At 48.7% G+C, this 19,005-nt stretch overlaps 1 protein-coding gene and 1 non-coding gene across 2 annotated transcripts; one reads left to right on the forward strand and one right to left on the reverse strand.

Moving 5' to 3' along the window:
- The first annotated feature begins 3,961 nt into the window (after nt 1-3,961).
- On the forward strand, nt 3,962-7,730 carry TLE7 (TLE family member 7). Its single transcript, XM_039223292.1, has 9 exons — nt 3,962-4,346; nt 4,447-4,469; nt 4,623-4,681; nt 5,199-5,411; nt 5,518-5,759; nt 5,959-6,100; nt 6,456-6,609; nt 7,162-7,235; nt 7,551-7,730. Exons 1-9 carry the CDS (start codon nt 4,039-4,041, stop codon nt 7,653-7,655), a joined length of 1,320 nt encoding a protein of 439 aa, XP_039079223.1. The 5' UTR covers nt 3,962-4,038; the 3' UTR covers nt 7,656-7,730.
- A 5,121-nt stretch (nt 7,731-12,851) lies between these two features.
- Nucleotides 12,852-12,924, reverse strand: TRNAM-CAU. The gene has a single exon. It is a non-coding gene; the product is annotated as a tRNA-Met (tRNA).
- Nucleotides 12,925-19,005: the final 6,081 nt, after the last annotated feature.

Below are 19,005 nucleotides of genomic sequence, written 5' to 3' on the forward strand. Positions count from 1 at the left end.
GGAGAGAAGGAGGGTATCCAGGCTCACCACCATTCTCTCCTGGAGGAGGGGACCACCAGACCGAGGGGCTGGCAGTGGTTCTCACATGTGGCACCCAGGAACCTGTTAGAAAGGAGTGTCCGTCCCCACCCCACACCTACAGAATCTGAGTCTCTGGGTGGGCCCTGTGCTCCCGGAGTCACATTTAAGAGCCGCGGGATGAGAGGCACCTGAAAAGAAAGGCTTCCTTGGTCTTCCTTTCTAGTGGCTCCCTTCCCCTTCCATCAAAGCCCTTATTGGCCTCAGCCCCAAACCAGCCTTCAGTCCCAAAGGGATTCAGCAGGAACCTGAACTAGCTCTTGGGAACAGCTCTGCCCATCTCTCTCCCTCTGCATAAATGCTGGCTCTGGTGGGCATCCCAAACCCAATCCAGAAGCTTCCCCCCGAAAAGTTTCCTGCTCCATCTGGCCTCCTGCCTTGACTTTACTTGGCAGACCTCCATCTTATCTCTCTTCCGAGGGCACAAGGATTAGTTGGAAACAGCAGTGTGTGGCCACGCCCAATTGGGAATTGAAGAACGATTCAGGGACGGGACACCTGACCCAGGTTCTGACCCAGGGCTTGATTATCAATTAAGCTGAGGTTTAAAAATAGCCAGACTGGAAGGAGGGGGTCATGCGTGGGTGTGGGAGGGAGAGTTCCAGCACTTGTCAGATGTCTGTTCTGCTGCCTTCCCTTTTCTGGGGCTTGAACTTCTGCCTTCGGGGGTGAGCTTCCAGCCGTGGGGGATTGGTGAGTGCTTGCCTTGCAGACAGGATGGAGCCCCAGCACTAGCATTTTGTGTGGAAGCTTGGGCAGGAGTTGCCTGGTATGGGGTGGGGTCTTTGCATTTCCAGCTCTGGGGAGAGAGCAGAGCTGGGTTCAGTGATAGTGACTCTTCCTTCTGCTCTTTCTAGAAAGCCTTGTCTTACTTTTAGGGTGAAAACCTGGCTAAATGGCTGCATGCCTTTAAGCTTTACCCAAGGGCTGCTTGCTGCCAGTCCCTGCTTGCCCGTCCTCATCACACTGGCTGGGAATGTGTGTGCTCTGGGCCTCTACCCTCAGCAGGGTGAGCCAGCCCTGGTGGCCCATTGAAAGGAGGCTGAAGGTGTCAGAGTGAATTGGTTAAATCATTTATAACAAGTAACTGAGCATCACAAGGACCCTAAATTATCATTTGGGGGAAGGTGAGAAAGAAGAATTTGGTGGAGAAAAAGATTCAAGGTCTATTTTAAACTTAGATTCCAAGAGCCACACAGCCACAAAGACTATCCCACGTTCTTCCATTCTTCTTTCCTCTGGGTCAATTTGCATTCCCAAAGGCAACTGCTCTCCCTAATTTCTTCTTGCATACAAACATATGCAAAGATAGGTTCTAATTTCTATCCTTCTTTTTCACCAAAGCTGCTTTTATACACATTGGTCTGAACCTTAGATCCACCCCTCCCCTCGTTAACACACCTGGGCATTTTCCCCGGGTCCTTGCAGATGTGTCTTTGTTATTTTTAACAGTTGTGTACTACTCTATTGTATGCACATACTGTGATATTTCACCAGTCCCTTCCTGTGACCAATGGAATTGTCCAGGCATCTGCTGTCACAAACAGTGCTGTGGTGCTTCCACTTGTACAGGTGTCATTTTGTGTATATTTTTTGGATTTTTTTCTTTTCTTTTCTTTTCTCTTCTTCTTTTTCTTTTTATTTATTTATTTATTCAGTTTACAAATAGTTTATTGTCAAGTTGGTTTCCATATAACACCCAGTGCTCATCCCCACAAGTGCCCTCCTCCATGCCCATCTCCCCCCTCCCCCCCACATCCATCAGTCTTCAGTTTGTTCTCAGCATTCAAGAGTCTCTCATGGTTTGCCTCTCTCCCTCCCCGCTGCCAGCTTCCCCCCTTCTTCTCCCCCCTGGTCCTCCATTAAGTTCCTCCTAATCTTCCTATACGTGCAAACATATGATATTTGTCCTTCTCTGCCTGACTTATTTCTCTCAGCATAACACCCTCAAGGTCCATCCATGTTGCTACATGTGGCCAGATGTCATTGTTTCTCATTGCCATGTAGTATTCCATGGTATAGATAAACCACATCTTCTTGATCCATTCGTCCATTGATGGACACTCAGGGTCTTTTCATGTTTTAGCTATTGTTGAGAGTGCTGCTATGAACACTGGGGTACATGTGCCCCTGTGCATCAGCACTCCTGTATCCCTTGGGTAAATTCCTAGCAGTGCTATTGCTGGGTCATAGGGGAGTTCTATTGTTAATTTCCTGAGGGACCTCCATATCTCACATTTTCTGTATATTTAAAGGGGACCTTCAGGTTAAATCCTTAACAGTGGAAGTGTTAGGTCAGAGGGTAACCACATTTGTTTTTTGTTTTTTTTTTAATTTTTTTTTAATGTTTTATTTATTTTTAGGAGAGAGAGAGACAGCGCGAGCAGGGGAGGGTCAGAGAGAGAGGGAGACACAGAATCTGAAGCAGGCTCCAGGCTCTGAGCTGGCAGTCAGCACAGAGCCCGACGCGGGGCTCGAACCCACGAACCGCGAGATCATGACCTAAGTGAAAGTCGGACGCTTAACCGACTAAGCCACCCAGGCGCCCCACCACATTTGTTTTTTTAATGCTTTTTTTAAAAAATTATTTTTGAGAGAGAGAGAGAGACAGATCAGGGGTGGGGCAGAGAGAGGGAGAATCTGCAGTAGGCTCCAGGCTCTAAACTGTCAGCACAGAGCCTGATGTGGAGCTTGAACTCACGAATTATGAGATCATGTCCTGAGCTGAAGTTGGATGCTTAACACACTGAGCCACTCAGGTAACCACTTTTGTAATGACAGTGGATATTTGTCTTCCTTCTCCTTGTGGGGAGGCAGGAAAGGAGACTGTTTAGAGCCAGACAGGGTGGGATTTGAACCTTTTCCCTGTGCTTTCTGGTTCACTAACCAGAGTTGAGCTTCGGTTTTTAAAATCTGTGAAATGTGGCTCACACAGTTGTGAGGAGTCTGTTTGGTTCAAGGCCAAACACATAGTGAGAGCTCAAAGTGTCCAGAGGAGTGGAGTCTGGGGATACAACTGCGCCTTCCTCAGGGCAGGCAGCTGGCCTCTCTGGGGTGACCATGGGGCATTTGTGGAGGATGGAGTCTGAGAACCAAGGACTGAGCTTGGTCATCCAGGCATGGTACCCACAGGGGAAGACCTCCTCCCCAGCCCACCTTTCATTTTGTGGCTGAGCTTTTGCTTCGTTCTGTTCTGGGATGCTGGGTCTCCCCAGGCCTGTCTTGGGGCTCACCCGTTGGGCGGTCTGGGGGAAAGCAGGTAGTCTGTCTTAAATCCTCAAAGCTCTGGTCCCTGGCACAGTCCACAAAAAAATGCACTCACTGCCATTCAATGAAGGTCTGCCAGTGGCCTTACAGAATTCTGAGTATTCTACATGGGATTCCATTCAGAACTCAGAATGACCACATAGGGTGGGAGAGTTGAATATACCCACGAGCAAACTCATCATTGTGTGACCTAGCTCCATCCAAATGGAACATCATGTCTGCATGCCTTCTTTGGGGATCCCCTCAAGTCAGGGAAAGAGCCTGTGGTGTGAGTGGAGTTTCCCGTTGCCCCATGTTTACACTGGGGGTGAGTCCTCATCTGAAAGGTATATTGCCAGATTAAAGGGTGACTGGGATTTCAAAGGACTGGAAATGCCATCTGTCTGTCTAGAAGGAAAAACTTAACACCTGCTACTAACATCTCAAAATGTCTGTGAGAAACGTTCACTCGTGACACCATCACTGCCAAGACTTAGGATTAAACATTAGCAAGCCACCAGTTTTTGAATCCCCTCACCAAGAGACATGTTCTTAGAGCCTCCTAAATAGGCCTTAAACGGTACATATCTGTGTCTCTGCATCTGTTCTCTCTTGCTACAGGTGATCAGAATGAACTGGTAAGCCCAGAAACTGTTTGGACTCATTTCTGAAGCCCAAAACCAGGTGACTCAGATACTTAATTGATCTAAAAACATGAGTAGAGAGGAGAAGGACTCGTTTAGTATAGTCAACATTTGTGATGAACCAGAGGAAAGGAGGAATGTGGCAGAAAGCTCTGGCGTTTCCTCCCAGCATGAGCACCAAGCGCAGCCTCAAGCAGAGGGGGCGTATGGGATGGCCCAGCAGTCCCCAGGTCCCCAGATGCAACATGGCCCCGTTTATCAGGAGATGAGCTCTGGGACCCGGCAGCAGTGGGTCCTCCAGGCTCCAGACAGATCTGATCTCCAGGCCAGCTGGCTCTCTGAGGTGGAGCCAGAAGCCGCAGCAGAAGTGGACCCCAGGTAGGTCTCCCTTGAACAAGACTGGTGGTGAGAGAGGGGATCCCAGCACAGAGCTCTGCATTTCATGCCCTGTCCCCTCTCTGCTTTCTATGTGTCATAGCTTCCTGCCAGGACCCAAGTGCGGTAAGTCCCACCTGGGATGTGTGGGCAGGTTAAGGTGGGGGACAAGACTCAAGGCTTGGGGTCGGGACAGCGGCCCTCTCCTTGAATCCTGTGGTTCTGTTGCTGTCCGTTGCCCGTCTCTGTGAGCAGGTGGGTTTTGATATTTCCCTGCAGGCCAGCCTTGCCCCTCGTCAGCTCCCAGCGAAGAAGTCTCATCATTCCTCAGGACAATTGTAAGTGTGTTATTTTTCCAAACTTGGGACTTTTGCCTTCCCCTGCCTGGCCCCAGACAAGAAGCTAGTAAGAAGGTGAGAGTGTGCAGTGTGTCCTCATTCTCTCTCCCATAGGTGTGTGTGTGTGTGGGGGGGGTGGTCCTGGAGCTCCCTGCTTCTTCTGAGCTAGGCTGCCCTGCCCTCGTCACCAAGATGTAGGGCCTTCAGCTCACAGTGTCCCTCTTCTAGAGCTGTGTCTGCGGCGGGGCTCTGCACTGGACCCTGCTCTTATTGCTGGCGTACAGAATTGTCTCAAAACATGGCTCCATGTGTCAGTGAGGGAAACCTGGGTACCATGTGGCTGGTGAAGGAGGATGTCCGTAGTCTGGGGTCCCCAGATGAGGACATGATTTCACCCGGGGTCAGAGAGAACTGTTGGGTGAACAGTTAGGAATTTAGTCAGAGGACAGGCAGGCCGTGGATGACAGTAGGCCAGGGCTATGCCCTTTGATAGCCACCCGCCTCCTCCTGTCCCCAGCCTCCCGTTCCTGATGAAGTGGCAGTCAGGCAGAGGGTCCCACGGAAGTTCTGGAAGGTTGGCAAGGTCTGCCATGGAAAGAATGTCTATGCCATTGCCATCAGTGGCTCAACTCACCACGTGTACACGTGTGGCCATAGCTACATTAAGGTGTGGGAAGAGAGCGCTCTGCATGCCTTCAACAAGGCCCCACAGGCCCAGCTGGACTTCCAGGTGAGGGGTATACGGGAAGGGCTGGGGAGCCCAGGTAGGATCTCTGTCATGAGACTCGGAGCCTGCACCTTAAGGCGCTGATGTGAGGGTGGAACTGTCCCTGCAGGACCGTCGGAGCTGTGTCCTTGCCTGTAAGCTGCTGCCTGAAGAGCAGAGCCTGATCACTGGAGGTGTGTCCCGGAGCCTGACTCTTTGGGATCTGGCACCCACGCCCCGTGTCAGGGCGCAGCTGGACTCCACAGGCCCTAGGTGCTATTCCCTGGCTCTCTCCTCCAACGCCCAGATCTGCTTGGCTTGTTTCAAAGGATTTGTGGAGATTTGGGACTTACGGAACCAAATCTTGATTAGGTACGACCTAGGGGAGGGCTTGACAGTAAGGTGTTTGGGAAAGCCTATGTCCCTTTCTGGCCTGAGCTTCCCTGCTCTGTGCAGTAGGCCCAGGGGAGCCTGTGCAGAGACTATGGGGGGGGGCACTCCTGGGGGCTTCCTGGGCCCGGAACTTCCCAGTGTTTAACCAGCACGTGAATCTGAGTTGTTTTCTCACCAGGAAGCACGAAGTCCCTGAATATGGGTCCCGATGCGTGGACATTGCAGGCAATAAGTTCTGGACAGGAGGTGAAAACGCCAGGCTGTATTCCTGGGACCTGAGGAGCTACCAGAGGCTGCAGCAGTACCACTTACAAGAGGAGGTATCTGGGCTCAGGGCAGTCCCGGTGGCCGGGAGCAGGGGCAGGCTTTCAAGAAGAGACACAAGTGACGAGGTTGGCAGCTTGGAGCACTGACTCCAGTCCTTTTTTCTTTCTTTCATTTTTATTTAAAAATTGTTTAAAAATATTTGAGAGAGAACATGAACAGAAGCATGGGAAGGGCAGAGAGAGAGGGAGACACAGAATCTGAAGCAGGCTCCAGGCTCTGAGCTGTCAGCACAGAGCCCAATGCAGGGCCCGAACCCACGAACTGGTAGATCATGACCTGAGCTGAAGTTGGACACTTAATCGACTGAGCCACCCAGGCGCTCCTGACTCCAGTCTTTTTCTCAAATAGATCCTCAGCATTACCCATGATCCCAGTGAGGAGTGGGTGTTAGTAGGCTTGAGAAACAGTGACATCATAATCCTACACATGCACCGGAAGGAGAAGTTTAAGATCGCCTCTGACAAATACATAGATCACCACAACCTCAAGTTTGCCTCCTGTGGTAAGTCGAAGCCAGGTGATACCTCTAGGGATCCTGTCACACCGGAGGGTGTCTGCCCATCTGCAGAGTCTGGGCCCAGCCTTGTTGCAGGCTCTGTTCCTCCCCCTCCAGCCCCAAGCCCGGCCAAGCCAAGACCCAGATGTCCACTCTCCTGCTACCGCTCTCGCCTCTGCACCCACCTACCCTTCCTCACTGCTTCCTCTCCCGCTGTGGTCTGGCGCCCTGCCTGTCTTCAGTCTGCATCCCTCTCCTTTCTGGCTCTCTCTGTAATGGTGCCTTTCTACACAGAACAGCAACTGGAAGTTAGAAGCAGGCAGAAGAGGCATGATCCCGTCTGATAGTCCTTTTGTTCAGTGATATTGACCATGATCCCACGTGTAGCAGGAGGGTAGGACCAGATGAAGGAATGATTTGGGTCTTATCTCTGGTTTTTATAGATGGGGAAACTGAGACAGAGAAAGATTTGCCCTTTCCCTAGTTCCCTTGGGAACAGAGCTGGGACTGGAATGCAAGCTTGGTGTCTGGCCTCTCTATCTACCTTTCTTTCCCCAGGGAGCTATTTCGTGACCACGCGGGATGAATCCATCTACTGCTTAACTGCACCTTCTCTACAGAGGTTGTTTCAGGTATTGGGAGGAGGGATGGGCACACCCAGGCACTCCGAGCTCATAGCCTTAGATCCCAGTTACTTAAGGTCCCGAGGACAGTGCTGGAAAGTACCTCTAGGGTGGTATCTGGGCCGATTAATACATCAAGGGGAATGAGGACCCAAGGTCCAGTGAACTCATGGGCTCCAGCTTGAGCCACGAGACCTGCCCTGTTGTCTCCAGATCGAGCCCTAGATTTGTCCTTAGCCTTGACACAGCCCTAAGCAAGGCCTTCATCTCTGGCCCAAGCCTGGGACCTGCCTGTAGTCACTCTTGGCTTCTCTTTCCTTGTAGGCAGAGGAGTCTACAGATATCCTGTGTTGTGACGTGTCCTCTGACAACCAGTATCTGGTCACGGGCTCCAAGAAGAGTGCCACAGTTTATCAGCTCTTGTATTGAAAGTTCGCGTGCTGTGACCCTCCTGGTGAACACCCAGGGAAGGTCAGCAGGCAGAGAGATGACTACGTCAGTGCCTCGGATACCTCTGCCTTACCCTCGATGGTCCCTCATCTGTCCATTCTCTCCCCTCGCCCCCCAATCCCACCCCTCGCACATAGCCAGCTGGTGCTCTCAGGTTTTTATGAGATGGCTTAGAGGTTTTTCCTTTGTTGTTTTTTCTACCACTGATGTCTGGGTTTTGGTGGGGAAACCTGTCTTTATAATTAACAAAATAGAAATGCAAAAACCAAAATGGCCTAAGATGTGGTCAGTTTTTCCAAATAACAAACTCGTGATGGATTGCTTATGCCCTCACTCAGCAATTTCGAGGGTGTGGAAGGAATTTTAGACCATACTTCGTTTTGTTTGTAACTTTTTGGAGGGGAGTTAGAGAATCCCTGAATCTTCCGGAAGCTCAAGAAGAAACCTACGTATCTGTATAAACTTTTAGACTGTATTGGGGAGTCAGTAGACCAACAACACTCATTTCTTTTTTTTTTTTTTTTAATACTGTTTTGAGGGAGAGGGAGAGGGAATGTGAGCGAGTGAAGGGCAGAGAGAGGGAGACAGAGGATCCAAAGCCGGCTCTGCATGCCAGCAGAGAGTCCAACGTGGAGCTCGAACTCATGAACTACGAGATCATGATCTGAGCAGAAGTCAGACACTCAACTAAGCCATCCAGGCGTCCCCAAGACTCAATTCTTGATCCAGGTTACAACTCCATGAGCTGGTCTAACCATATCCCAAGGAAGAGCTTTCTTTCTCTCCTTTTAGCTCCTGCTTGATGATCCCTGGTTTTATCTGAATCTTTCAAAGGCCTGCTCTTCATTCTGGCTTTCTATACTATTTTCTCTGGCCCTCGCCAGGTAGAAAAAGCCCAGCTCTGGAAATCAAGCCATATAGGCCTGCTTTCTTGGTTTCTTGTCTTTGCTCATTCTGACTCTTCACTTGCTGGGTGTTGGCATGGCTGAGACAGCTGGCTGCCCACTAAAGTTTGTAGCTTTGGGGGTTGACACTGGGAGGAGGCACAAAGCCAGGGACCAAGTGTGCCATCCTTTGAACGAGATACTGTCAGGCACCTAGTTCTTGCGGATGGATCATGAGTGAGGAATGAGTCTCGTTCCTGGACTGAGGCTAAAGCATTAGGGGGCATCCTCCCCTCCCCCCAGATTCTCCATCTCCTTCTACCTGCTCCTGGCAAAGACATGGAGGCCCTTGGGGATTGCAGAGCTGTGAAGTTGAAGTATCCTGTGTCCATGAATTAAACATAGAAAACTGCCTGCTTTGGACTGTCCTGTGGAAGAGAAGTAAGCTGGTGTTTGGGTTGTTACACATTTCGGAATCAATTTGTTACTATTGCCTTGGAAACAGCAGACTTTTACTTAAGGGCCAGCTAGTAAATATTTTAGGTTTTGCCATATGTTTTTTGCCCCATACACTCAATTCTGCTGTTGTAGCATGAAGTGGCCATAGACAATAGATAAATGAATGCATGTGGCTATGTTCCAGTGGAATTTTATATGTAAAAACATACAATGGGACAGATTGAGTCTGCTGGTCAAAGTCTGCCAACCCCTAGCTAGAGCCAGAGTGCCTCTAAATAATATACATAACTGAAATCCATTAAACAGGCTACAGAGGGTAGAGGTCAACAGTAGATCTACTGGGCCCCACTGGGCTATAGACAAATAGACACGAATTTATAATAATAAGTGTCCAATGATAGATGAATGGATTAGCCAAATGGGATGTACATGTAGTGTACACACACAATAGAATGTTATTCAGCCCTTAAAAGGCAGGAGATTGTGACACGTGCTACAACATGGACGAAATTTGAAGACCTTAGGCTAAGTTGACGTAAGCCAATCACACAAAGACATACTGTGATTCTATTCATAGGAGGTACTGAAAACATTCATGGAGAGCAGGATGGTGGTTACAGGGCCTGAGAGAGAAATGAAAAGTTAGGGTTTAATTGGGACAGAGTTTCAATTGTGCATGATGAAAAAAACTCTAGAGCTGGATGTGGTGATGGTGGCACAACAGTGTGAATATACTTAATGCCACTGCCCCATACACCTCGAAGTGGTAAAGATGTTAAATTCTATATGTATTTTACATAATTAAAAAACAAAACTGGAGAATTATAAAGATCAAGTTTAGAATAGTGGTCATCTCTGGGGAGGGAGGCAGAGAAATTAGGTCATAGACAGGAGCTTCAACTCTCTACAATGTTTGTTTCTTCAAATATAAAGTTCATCAAAATAAAAAGTTCTTCAAGGGAGACAGGAAAGAAGGCAGGCAACACATAGCAGGGGAGAAAACATTAGCAAATCCAATTTCTGGTAGGGAATTATGTCCATATCCAAAATATATAAAGAAGTCTTATAACTCAACCATAAAAAGGCAACTAAGCCAATTTAAAAAAGGGCAAAGGATTTGAATGGACATTTCTCCAGAGAAGGTATACACATGGCCAGTAAGCACGGGAAAAGATGCTCAACAAGGCCATTAGGGAAATGCACATTCAGGCCACAATGAAATACCACTTCACACCTGCAAGGATGAGTAGAATAAAAAAGACAGACAACAGCAAGTGTTGGTAAGGATATGGAGAAACTGGAGCCCCCATGCACTGCTGTTGGGATTGTAAAAAGGTGCAGCTGCTTTGAAAAACAGTTTGGTAGTTCAAAATGCTTATGAACCAGCAGTTCCACTGTTAGGAATCTATGTCCAAGAGAATTGGAAAAAGAAAAAGTACGTAAGTTGAGAGGGTCGTAACCATAGTGATAAAGGAAAAGAATTAAAAAATTTTGGGGGGACAAAAGGTAAAAAGTGCTGGGGCCTCTGGCTGGCTCAGTCTCTAGAGGGTGCTCTTGATCTCAGGGGGTCGTGAGTTCAAGCCCCATGTTGGGTGCAGACATTACTCAAAAAAAAAAAAAAAAGGTAAAAGTCCCAATTAATAGCAGTCTTCATTTAGTCAAGTAGTAGCATTGGAATTTCAAGGTCAGTTACTAAAAGAATATGAAACAAGCGTACAGTTTCCAAATAGAGGGAAAATAACTGGCATAATAGAATATAATAATAACACTAATGTTATTATTTATCTTTATAATTAATATAATCTATTAACTCATTAATATATTTATTTATTATTAGTAGGAATAAAATAAAGCAACCAAAAAGAAAAGGAAGAAGCACAACAAAGAACAGGCAGAACAAAAAGGGAAACCTTATTAAAAAGGTAGATTTAAATCCAAATAGATCAGTAATTATATTAAAAGTAAATAGAGTAAATATTCCTATGCATCTGTAGAGCTTATTTGACTGGATTACAAATATCTCAAATGTATGTGTTTACTGATTTTTGAGAGAGAGAACCCCAAGTAGGCTCACCACAGAGCCTGCCACAGGACTGTATCTCACAAACTGAGAGATCATGACCTGAGCTGAAATTAAGAGTTGGACGCTTAACTGACTGAACAGCCAGGCACCCCATCAAATGTATGCATTCAAGAGAGACATTAAAAAATAATAAATAGGGGCGCCTGGGTGGCTTAGTCGGTTAAGCGTCCGACTTTCGCTTAGGTCATGATCTTGCGGTTCGTGGGTTCGAGCCCCGCGTCGGGCTCTGTGCTGACTGCCAGCTCAGAGCCTGGAGCCTATTTCAGAGTCTGTGACTCCCTCTCTCTCTGACCCTCCCCTGCTCACGCTGTCTCTCTCTCTCTCCTAGAAATAAATAAAAAAAAATTTAAAAAATAATAATAAAATAAAAAAGGCATTAAAACATAAGGATAACAGAGTATGAAACTAATAGAAAAAGATGTTACTTGTACACACGAAATCAAAACAAGGTGATATTACATTAATATTAGACCACATGTAGTCTAAAATGAAAAGCAATACTTACAATAAAGATGAACACTTCCTAAGTATTCAATTCAGGTTCAGTTCACAAGGAAGATATAAGAAATCTATGCTTTATGCATTTATTAATGTAGCCTCAAAATATATACAAATTGACAACATCGAAAAATCTATCAACCAATAGTTCAAACATACAAAAAATAACAGAATTAAAAAAATAATATAGAAGATTAATGTGATTAGAAATTTTAGTACAATGCATACAACCAGTACAGAATACATATTTTCCCCCACATATACAAAATGCATTTACAAAATGACCATACATTGAGCTATTTATAATTTCAGAGGCTTTAATTCTTAAAGAATATATTCTATGACTCAGGCCCTTGGCTAGTTCAGTTAGTAGAGCAAGTGACTCGATCTCTGGGTGGTGAGTTCAAGCCTCCCAGTGGGTATAAAACTTACTTTAAAAAGAAATAAATATACATGATATCACATTGTATATATCCTATATCCACAACGCAACCAATTAAGATAGAAATGAGTAATAAGAAACCTAGATCTCTCCCTTATTTTGGAAAATAAATATACTTCTAAATAATTGCTAGAGACTAAATCACAAATAGGAAGCTACCAATTAATCAAAAGTAATCGGGAAGCTAAACCGCATAATCAAAAGTTGAAGGATTCAGCAAGAGCCGTGGGTGGAGCTTGGCCTCGCCTGGGCGGTCAGTGCCACGCCCCACCTTGCGCACCCGGGCCACGCGGAGGACCAGCGCTGACTACCCCGGTTCCCCGGCTCTCAGAAGCCCGCTCTGGAATGGAGCCAGGGTACAGTCTCTGGAGACAAGTCGAAAAAGAACGTGGAGGGACACGGCCTCGCCTCAAGTAGAGAAAGCTGCGGGGAAAAGGGAGATCGGAAGTGGTCTAGGAGACTGCTTTCCACAGGTGTTGCGAAAGGGGTCGCACGACCTCGGCACCGCCATGTCCACTTCCCCGCAGTCGAGTCAACAAGGCATGTTTTCTCACTTACAGGTTTTTCATTCTTGGCGGAGTGGGGCTGCGGTCCTTCCTGCGGCCTGCGGCTTGCACTCTCGTTTGAGTCAAGCTGAGCTGGGTGATCTGAGTGTGGACCCAGGAGTTAGTTCCGCAGGGGCCTGGGGCAGTACGCTGCTGCCAGGGACATCCGTTCCTCTATCCCCACTTCTTCCTGTGGTGCTTCTAAGCACCTTCGGCTTAAAGTCTTTCTACAGACGCCCCCATTGGGACACAGCAAAATTGCTATGCCCTCTCTGAGGCTCGAACTCAGGACCTTCAGATTATGAGACTGACGCGCTGCCCACTGCGCCAAGAGGGCCGCTGAAGTCAGGGGCTTCTTTATCACTAAAGAGAAGTGTCTACAGCCCCTTCCGCCGCCCGAGCTGCCTACGCGCGTCCATCTCTCCCGGCAGAGACCCGGGAGTCCCCGCCGCTACGTGCGGACACACGGGGTTGGAGGGTCGCTTTGCCAGGAGAGGAGCGGCCTTGGCGGACGGAATGCGCCCCGGGCCCCGGCAGCCCTGCGCGGAGCCGGCCCCGAGCAGCCGCGCGCCCGTCAGGTGCACAGCCTCCGAGGATGACCCCGCCGGCGCGCTCGGACCCTCGGAGGGCACGCGCCTGGCTCCGGCGGAGGGCAGGTGCCAGAGGCTGTCCGAGCCGAGGTGTTCAGTCCTGACAGCGACCGGCTGGCGCGTGGGCGGGCGGACCTGAGGCTCGCGGTGCTGACGGCGGGAACCGAGGCCGGAGGGGCTGGAACCGGCTGCGGGTAGGCGGCAGGGGGCGCCCCTGAGCCAGGGGCGGGTAGTGCCCTGGGGGCGGGGACTGAGCGGGATGAGGAGGAGAGTGGGGCTGAGGGTGTTTGGGGGTGTGAGGTCTCCTGGCCCAGGTTCTGGAATGGGGTGGGAGTGACGTAGTGGAAGCGAGAGAAGATTCTAGAAGACTCTTGGGAGATGAATTCAGTAGGAAAACACAGGGAAGAAATTATGGTTACCTTGGACCTGCCAGTTTATTAAACTCTGTGTTTTAGTAACCTCTTAACAATAATATACTCCTTAATCAAATAGGGGCATCTCTCTCTCTCTCTTTTTAATGTTTTATTTATTTTTGAGAGAGAGAGAGAGAGAGGCAGCGTGAGCAGGGGAGGGTCAAAGAGAGAGGGAGACACAGAATCCGAAGACAGCTCCAGGCTCTGAGCTAGCTGTCAGCACAGAGCCCGATGCGGGGCTCGAACCCACAAACCGTGAGATCATGACCTGAGCGGAAGTCGGAGGCTCAACCGACTGAGCCACCCAGGCGCCCCGGGGCATCTCTCGTGAAGGGCAGAAGAGGCATCATTTCCACCAAGCAGGGTTTCACATTCCATTGTGATAAAAATGCGGGGTGGGTGGGTGATTGGATGGGTGGGCAGAACATACAACCATTTCCAAGAAGGCCTTCCTTCCTTATTCCTGCCCCGACTTCTTTATTCCTGCAGGGGACTTTCTGCTGTGGATTCCCAGAAGGGATGGCTTCCAAAGACTCATCTCCCATCCCATTTACCCAGCGATTATTACGTGGTAAGAGCATTGGGTTAGACTTGCCAGCTTATTGGTTCCCCAGCTCTTGAGGAATTCTTGCGTTCGCCAGAGTGATAAATAATATGTTTTCGTATCTGGTAGGACTAGCCCCTTCCTCCTATTTGTGTCTTTAAGGGTTTTGGTGCTCAGTTGGAAACAGGTTTCAGGCTGCCTCTGGTATCACAGTTCCCACTGATTCCCTCCCTTACTGCCCAGATTTCCTAGGGCGCTCAGTGCCTGTAGCACAGCCTGGGGTTCGAGGTTGTTCTCAGTTGCTCCTTGTATGTTTGTCCTGCCTCCTCCGTTGACTGGGTGTTCTGTGATCCAGGGACAGGATCTGAGCCACCCTAAGTACACCACATTCAGAAGGATGGTTGGTGGGGGCCGTAGGCCCCACCCCAAGCCACCTTCAGCCGCCATCTGCTGCCCAGACTCTGAGCTGGAGGGAGAGTGTGCACTGAGCAAAGAGCACTGCATGGAGAGTCAGCGGCTTCGCTTTGGTTTTCTCTCAGTCCCTCCCCAACCTTGGCTTTGTGGCTTCTCCTCCCTTTCATCCTGGGGTGGCACAAGTTCTGCCCCCAGAATTGGAGGTGAAAACTTGGCTGCAAGACAGGCAACCCCCCAGCCGCAGGGATTCTCAGGCACTGTCAGAGCTGTGAAGCCCAAGCTTTCGCCGTGAGTAGCTGCAGAGGGCAGGACACGATTTGTTCTAGCAGTCTCTCTAAACACATTTTGCGGGGCATCCTGTTACTGAGGCTTGAGCGGTTCCTCACTGCCCATTGGGGGAAATAGCCGTCGGGGCCCTGCAGTGATAAGGCTGACCCTCGGCCGCCTGGCCGGACGCGACAGGCTGTCCCGCAGAACCAGGTCCTTCCTGCCTTCCTCCCTTTCTGTGTGCTCATCCTAATCCCATTCCGGGACTTTCTTGCACGGTGGCCTGGAACTAACAAAGATGTTTCTGTCTCTTCGTCACTTCTCCCCAACCTTTGCTATTTCCCTGAGGCGATTTTTCTTTCTTTGGGGGCAGAGGTTGGTTTGGAATTTTTCTGGGTCCTCTGCAGCAGGTACAAAAGAACTATTTTAGTTTATTGATGGGGCCTGAGAGGGGAGAGCCTGAGAGCAGAGGCAGGTGCAGCAGGGGGTGGGGGCGCACCGGAAGGAGTCAGTGTTGGAGCTGCCCCAGGACTTGGGGGTGCGGGCGGGGAGTGAGGGGCTGAGGGGGAAAGCAAGCACCAGGGAATGTGTGGCGAGGCCCTGCCTTCTCTGTTTCCCCGGGACCTTCCCACTGTCTTCTTCATTACTGAAATCTTGGCCTCTTCACTCTTCGTTGAGACATGATGCCTGCCCCGACCCCCTCCCTTGATTCTTCAGTTGGTATTTGATCTTCCCCTCTGTTCCACTCCAGCTCTGCTCATCACAGGTTATGCTTGGGACACCCAACAGGTCATAACCTCTGAGGAGGCTGACAGGTTTATCTTCTCAGATTCTGTCCCCACTGTCCCCACCGCCGTGCCTCTTACATAAAATCCATTCCTTCAAGGTGTTTCTCGAGTCCATGATTTCAGGGGCAGAGTGAGAGGAAAAAACTGCTTTGTGTGTCCTGGACCCCTGATGGGACTTCATTGACCGGGTCCTGGGATTCTGCGGGGGTGCACTGGTAAAGAAAGGAGACCCTCCCCCCCCCCCCCCCCCCCCCCCGCAAGCGTCTGGGAGGGGCAGAGTCATGAAGTCTACCAGTATGCAAAGTGAAGCTGCCAAGGGTCTCGGGAAGGGGCACCTGCAGTTTTCCAGCCCTTCCTCCAGGAGGCAGCCTTGCATTGCCTCTGACACCTAAATGCTTTGCAGTGGATGCCAAGCATCTTGCCTGTGAGACTTGGACTCCGGTTTCCGTTTTGACATTGACTGGCTGCGTGAGCTGAAGAAAGTCTCCTCGCTTTCAGGGTTTGTTTCTCCTCTGTGAAGCAACAGGATCAATCCCCTTCCAGCTTATTCTGGGACACTAACATGCCATAAATCTCCAGGGCTGGCGCCATTCTACTTCTCATAACGCCTTTAGAAGACCAGGTCTTAGAAACAACTGTGCGTGCCTTCCAGAGTCACATGCCTCTGTTCATCTCCAGGTCTGCCGTGGTTGATTGTCTTAATCTCTCTGTTCCCGTAAAATGGCGATCATACCCGAATCTACCTTGCTGGGCTGCTGGCAGATTGAAGGAAGACATTGTTCTAGAATGTGCCGTATCCGCCTAGCATGGAGCGGCAGCTGTGAGGACTGTTACTCATCTCTGCTCGTTTGACCACTGTGAGCTGGAGGACCTTTCCTGGCTTCGCTGAGCTTCCTTCCTCACTGCTGGTGTGGAGGGTCCAGCAATTCTCGAGCGCCCCTGTGAGGGTAGCAGCAGGCCCCAGAGCCACCGCACCCTGATCCTGTTGGTTATGTTCCCCTGGTTCCCAAACCCGGCTGCGCATCAGAATAACTGTGGAGTGCTGGCTCTTCGTCTACGAAAAGCACTTCTTTACAGTGTTCAATTCATTGTAAATTTCGAAGTTACTTCTAGAACTGGGAGGAGCTGAACTAAAAAGGTCATTTTATAGGAGGAAATAGTGTAGACAATGGTCTTTATTTTTTTTTTTTAATTTTTAAAATTTTAATGTTTTATGTATTTCTGAGTGAGAGACAGCGTGAGCAGGGGAGGGTCAGAGAGAGAGGGAGACTCAGAATGCGAAACAGGCTCCAGGCTCTGAGCTGGCTGTCAGCACAGAGCCAGACGCAGGGCTCGAACCCACAAACTGCGAGATCATGACCTGAGCCGAAGTCGGATACTTAACCTACTGAGCCACCCCTAGGTGCCCCTAGGTGCCCCTAGGCAATGGTCTTTATAGTGGTCAGATAGTTTCTTAAAACCCAAACCTCAGATTGTTGTCTGCATGTACCCTCTTGGGCAAAAGGAAGTTCTTACTCAGGGGAGGCACAGATTGTGTCTTCTAAGTGGGTCTAAGGGAACTATATGTGGAAGCATGGGGGTGAGGGGTACAGGAGGTCCTCCTGGGAGCGTCTGTGGGCGTCTCAGTGGAGTGGGCACATTTGTTTTGGCGTGATCATGGAAATCACGGAGATGACAGGCAGTCTGTGACATCCAGCTCTTTAGAGGAGAAGGATTCCTTGCATCCCTTGGTGAGTCCCCAGCTGTGCCTGCTAGGAGGCGTGCCATGCACTTGAGGCCCCGGATGACCCCTAGGAATTGGTTTTGGGGCCTCCAGTCCAGGTGGAGCTGCTTCAGCGAGAAGAATAAGACCCTGCAGGTTGGTGCTGGGAGCCAGATTTCGCCCATTTTGATGGTTGGGCCAGAGGAGCTCTCTGGTCACTGAGGGTGTCTTTTAGGAAGTTTTTGGTGACTTCTTACTTCTTGGAGCTGTTTTAGGGACATGGTTTGTTGATAGTGAAGTTCATATGAAAAATAGATCTGCTAGAATATCCAGGGAAACCCCGAAACATTGAAAAGAAAGACGGGCTTTTAATGTCTTGTTCACAGGACATTAACACAAATCATAAAGCCCCTGTAATGAAAGCAGTGAGGCTGTGGCACATGAATAGACAGACCAGTGGAAGAGAATAGAAAGTACAGAAATAAACCTAAGTACAAATGGAAACTTCATGTATGGCAAAGGTGGATCCCCAATCTCAGAGGCAACGATAGGCTTTTTAATAAATGGTGCTGCAAAACTGGGGAGTCATTTCAATAGATAAAGTTAAATCCATAACACAATCATGCAGAAGAATATGCTCAAGTGGATCATGAATTTAAATGTAAAAAAGGAAACCATAGTAAGTACTAGTGGGGAGGACAAAAAGTATGGGTGAATTCCACTTGACCTCAGTGTTAGGAAGGGATTTCAAACCATGACTCTGAATCCAGAGGCAATTAAACGAGTCATTTGAACATGGCAAAACGCACCATATACAAAGTAAAAAGACAACAAAGAAATTGGGAGAAATGATTTGCAACACTCACAACTAAGGGCTTCGCTACGAAGAGCTAAAATCCCTAATAGTAGAGAACTCTTAAAAGTTGAAGCACAGAGGATGAATGATCCAAAAGAAAAATGAGAAAAGACTTGAACAGACAATTCACACACAGTGCACAAGTTAAAAGGGTCCTCAAACATATGAAAACATATAAAAGCATGAAATCATAAGCAGAGACATGTAAATTAAAACCACCGAGTGCTGGATGGTAACCTGAATTGGCTCCTGGAACATGTAAAAACACCATGAATGAGCAGCTGGCTAAATCTGAATGAAGTCTGTAGATTAAACATATCCATGTTAATTTCCTGGTTTCGATCATTGTGTTAACAGTTACATAAATGTTAACATCTGGAGAAGATGGGTGAAGGGCATGTGGGAACTTTATTATTTTCAAACTATTTTGTAAGTCTGAAAATTAAAAGAAAAAGTGAAAAATTAAAAATGAATAAAAGTGGAAACCCTTGGGTCTTCCTCCAGAGATTCTGATTCGGTAAATCTTTTTTTTTTTTTTTTTAATTTTTTAATGCTTTTTATTTATTTCTAGGAGAGAGAGAGAGACAGCGTGAGCAGGGGAGGGTCAGAGAGAGAGGGAGTCACAGACTGAAACAGGCTCCAGGCTCTGAGCTGGCAGTCAGCAAAGAGCCCGACGTGGGGCTCGAACCCACGAACCGCGAGATCATGACCTGAACGAAAGTCGGACGCTTAACCGACTATGCCACCAGGGCGCCCCCTGATTCGGTAAATCTTAGACATGGGGCTAGGGGTTGTATTTTTAACAAACTCCCTTGGTGTTTCTAGTATTCCAGTGTAGAGTCCC

This window comes from Hyaena hyaena, unplaced genomic scaffold (assembly GCF_003009895.1).
Source record: "Hyaena hyaena isolate Hyena2069 unplaced genomic scaffold, ASM300989v1 scaffold_18, whole genome shotgun sequence".
Taxonomy (NCBI): domain Eukaryota; kingdom Metazoa; phylum Chordata; class Mammalia; order Carnivora; family Hyaenidae; genus Hyaena; species Hyaena hyaena.

What these genes read in the sequence shown, in the direction of transcription:
- TLE7 (XM_039223292.1), top strand. Translation starts at nt 4,039, where the DNA reads ATGAGTAGAGAGGAGAAGGACTCGTTTAGTATAGTCAACATTTGTGAT. An exon ending in AGGCCCAGCTGGACTTCCAG is followed by an intron (nt 5,412 to 5,517) that starts GTGAGGGGTATA and finishes CTGTCCCTGCAG; the next exon opens with GACCGTCGGAGCTGTGTCCT. An exon ending in AGTACCACTTACAAGAGGAG is followed by an intron (nt 6,101 to 6,455) that starts GTATCTGGGCTC and finishes TTTCTCAAATAG; the next exon opens with ATCCTCAGCATTACCCATGA.